The 3,477-nt window shown below is 35.4% G+C and overlaps 1 protein-coding gene across 1 annotated transcript; it reads right to left on the bottom strand.

The window, feature by feature from the left end:
* Positions 1 to 206: 206 nt before the first annotated feature.
* LOC105776304 (transcription factor bHLH144) lies at positions 207 to 3,197 on the bottom strand. Its single transcript, XM_012598883.2, has 4 exons — positions 2,999 to 3,197; positions 2,417 to 2,533; positions 2,121 to 2,324; positions 207 to 1,566 (listed from the first exon to the last, which is right to left on the bottom strand). Exon 4 carries the CDS (start codon positions 1,261 to 1,263, stop codon positions 532 to 534), a length of 732 nt encoding a protein of 243 aa, XP_012454337.1. The 5' UTR covers positions 1,264 to 1,566; positions 2,121 to 2,324; positions 2,417 to 2,533; positions 2,999 to 3,197; the 3' UTR covers positions 207 to 531.
* Positions 3,198 to 3,477: the final 280 nt, after the last annotated feature.

The following is a 3,477-nucleotide window of genomic DNA, read 5'->3' as shown; positions in this document are numbered from 1 at the left end:
GGTAAAAAGGTCGGGCGTTGCGCCACTAAAAACCACTGCGTACCTACTACCGGTCACCAGGATTGTGGGGGAGAGAGAAAAATGTAGTCTGCAATTGCATGCATCACAATGAACACTCATGTCCCCCAATAACATCTCATCACAATGCAAAGACTGACAAACCGGATCATGCACTACATAAATATGATTGATTCTCTCACGAGGGATTTAACAAGAAGTACTCTTGTAACATTTATTCATAACTGAGAATAAACATAAAGTACGTAAAATACAGAAATAAGACAGAGTTGAAAGTAGAAACTACTAGTACAATAACATTCAAAGCAACTACTTGTGCCATAATGATATTAAAGGCAGCTAGAAACTTGGTACTTGGTGGTACTCATATTACACAACCAGAGTTCATGCATACAACAACACAAATATTGATTCTAATACCTGTCTTCTTTATTTCTAGACTGCAAACCATTAGAGAGAGGCCAGTTATGGAGAGGTATACAGAGGTGAGAACTTCATTACCATGATTTGGGTTCAATCTTCATATTTGAAATTCCCAACTCCGAGCTTCTGTACTTCAACCTTGAGAGACTTGAGGTACCTAACAGCTCCATCGAGAACAGCAACAGTATCCATCTCATCAGCACCCGGAACGATTCCCCTTAAAACCTTCACCATTTCCTTCATTTTCAGTCGCTTAATTTCAGGGTCACAACAACTGCTATTACCAGAAGACTTCAGAGTATAAGAGGAAGACTTGTTCTTTTTTGGTTTCGAGCCATGAGCAGAGCGAGAATCAGCAGTGTCGAATTCATAATTTCCAAAGGTCCGGGCTGTGCTAACCTCTTCCTCATCGTACTCAACTTGTTCTTCCTCTTCCGAGCTGAGCAGTGCATCAATATCATCCGAATCCTCTTTCAGAAAAGAGGATGTTTCTTCTCCCACATCATAAACATCTTTCCTCTCATACTTGCCATCATTGTAATTTGCAAAAACATTTAATTCATTACCATGAAACTTGTTTGTGATAGCCGGGTTGAACAAGACTTGGTTCCTATTATCAGTCTGATTGAAAATAACAAAGTTCTTGGGACAAACCTCAGAGGGTTGAAACTCAATGCCATGGAGGGGCGGCAAGTGTTTTGCACATGGAGGAAAAACTGGTCCAAAAGCAGATGCAACTGGGATATGCATGTAATTATTGCCCACTTGATCTGCAAGTGTGGGCACTGCTTTTTGGGGGTAAAATTGTTGGTCACTCTGCATCTTATTTTCTACTTAACGAGAAGTTTAAACTTGGTTTTGAACTTAAAATTATTTATTTTTAAGTTGGAAGGAGGTTTATAGCTATAATTACGGAAAGACTACAGACTAAAACTAGTGGATCGCCATCAAAACAAGACAAGAGCTGCCTATCCCCAATTTCCCATCAACAATATCAGATATTTCATTCTTTGAAAGCCTACGTATAAAACAACCAAATGGAAGACTCCCCCAGATCCCAATTTCCAAGAGTTGCTAACTACTAGACTACGTAACTGGTTTTAGCAACTGACGGAAATACTCGGCCTGTGATAGCAAAATAAAAAATCATTAGAACTATAACAAAATGCACACAGAGATTATGTCCAGAGAACAACAAAAATATTCTTTTGTCCGCAAATCTATCTGATATTACTTGATTAAATGAACAGATCCATAGGAAGCTCGTTAAAATGGTTAAAAGTTTACAAGTTTTCTCCATGTCCAGATTCACTGTGCTCACAATTGCTCAGATTTACATGAAAAGGTCAATGAAAAAGCATTGCTCAGATTTACAAATAACTTATTTTTCTTCACTATGATACCTGTATATGTATGCATAACTGTTCACAAATGTGCTTGGTCCGTGCACATTGTTATAGTGCATTAATTATATCTTGGGTGAATTAAGAAGACATACTTTCCTAATCAGTCAATTGAAAAACTAAAAACCAAGAGGCATATCAACTTAATAAAATCATGTGACCGCAAAATTAGTAATAAAACCACAGTTGACATGGCACACATGGATATATTTAAGACAGTTTTTTTTATGCATTTCCAAGGACACACTGCAACAGCGGTAAGAAAAACAAATTTACCTGACAAACTTGAACTAATTGATAGTATGCAATAACACCAACGCTCATTTTAATCTTCCCGACTTCCTTAACTGCACGATATCTCTTTGTGGTTGCTGTAATGTACATTCTCAAACCTCTCCAACCAAAATTTTATCAATATCCAGCGACGCTAAATTGAATGAATTGAATCCCCTTCCAATTCCAAATTCAATTGAAATTCACCTACAACAATATAATAATTCCTTATTAAATATGACATACAAACACAATGCACATTAGGATTTAAACTACATACATAGATTCACAAAACTTACCCAAAATAAATTACAGTATGATAAGAAAGAAAACAACCATTCGAACACGATAAACCAAAGACCACGGCATTTTGTTTATCTTCAGTTCAACCCCCAAAGTGATTAATAAATTCTAGCCTGCAACCAAAAGAAAAAAAGAATTAGCACTAATTTAAAAATATTGAAATAGCAGTTAAACCAAGGGATCTTCAATAAAAATAAATCAACTAAACAAAGGGCTCAATAATAATTCAAGCCCAGTGGATCTAAGAATCATAAAGGAAAAAGACAATGAATGAAGTTCTATTTAGTAGCAGATACAAATCTAAGAGAAATCAAAAAGAAAAATAAACATTAAAAATAGCTGAACTTAAAAAGAAAAAGAAACTCACTTTCCATCAAAGAAAACATTATTTTTTAAAAAAAATAGTAAATTTCTCAGTAAAACTAAAAAATAAATTGCAAAGGAAAGGGAAGAAAGAACACGGAGAGAAGCACACATACTAGCCAAAAAAAAAACCTATATTACTTAAGCCACAATATTATGATAGCTCAAAATAAGGAAAAAAAATCTGGCAAAAAGAATAAGATTAAAATCCTTACAAAATAAATCGAGAGATTGGACTGGAAGCAGCCAAAAAAGAAGACGGGATAGGGGAAAATGGTGCTATAAGAAAAAAAAATCCCTAGATTTGCGCTGAATGAAGTTGCAGAGGTAATTAAGAGAGTGAAGTTGGGTGTGTGAGCAATTAATTTTTCCTCTTTTTTATTTGTATATAAAAAAAATAGTTGGGATTTGTTATAGGGATAAGTGAAGTTAGGGGGAGTTAAAGGAGGAGAGATATGAACCGTTGGATTAAGGGCATTTCCGTATAATGCGGAAGGGAAAGTGACGGTTGGATGCACGCGTGATTGGGAAGAAGAAGCTGTGTGGGGCCGGCTTCACCTGGTTTTTGACGATTTTTGTGTATCGTGGAATCGACGCTTCTTCTTTTTTCTTTTTTTTTGGTAGCTTTTATATTTTCCTTTTTCTTTTTAGTTATTATATTATTATTTGCCTAATCAAGTTAAAATTTATCATA

This window comes from Gossypium raimondii, chromosome 10 (genome assembly GCF_025698545.1).
Source record: "Gossypium raimondii isolate GPD5lz chromosome 10, ASM2569854v1, whole genome shotgun sequence".
Lineage (NCBI taxonomy): Eukaryota > Viridiplantae > Streptophyta > Magnoliopsida > Malvales > Malvaceae > Gossypium > Gossypium raimondii.
Note: the sequence above shows the minus strand (reverse complement) of the source record. Positions and strands in the feature narration are given on the sequence as shown.

Bases quoted from the DNA above. Each gene is read 5' to 3' on its own strand.
- LOC105776304 (XM_012598883.2), bottom strand. From the start codon at position 1,263: ATGCAGAGTGACCAACAATTTTACCCCCAAAAAGCAGTGCCCACACTT.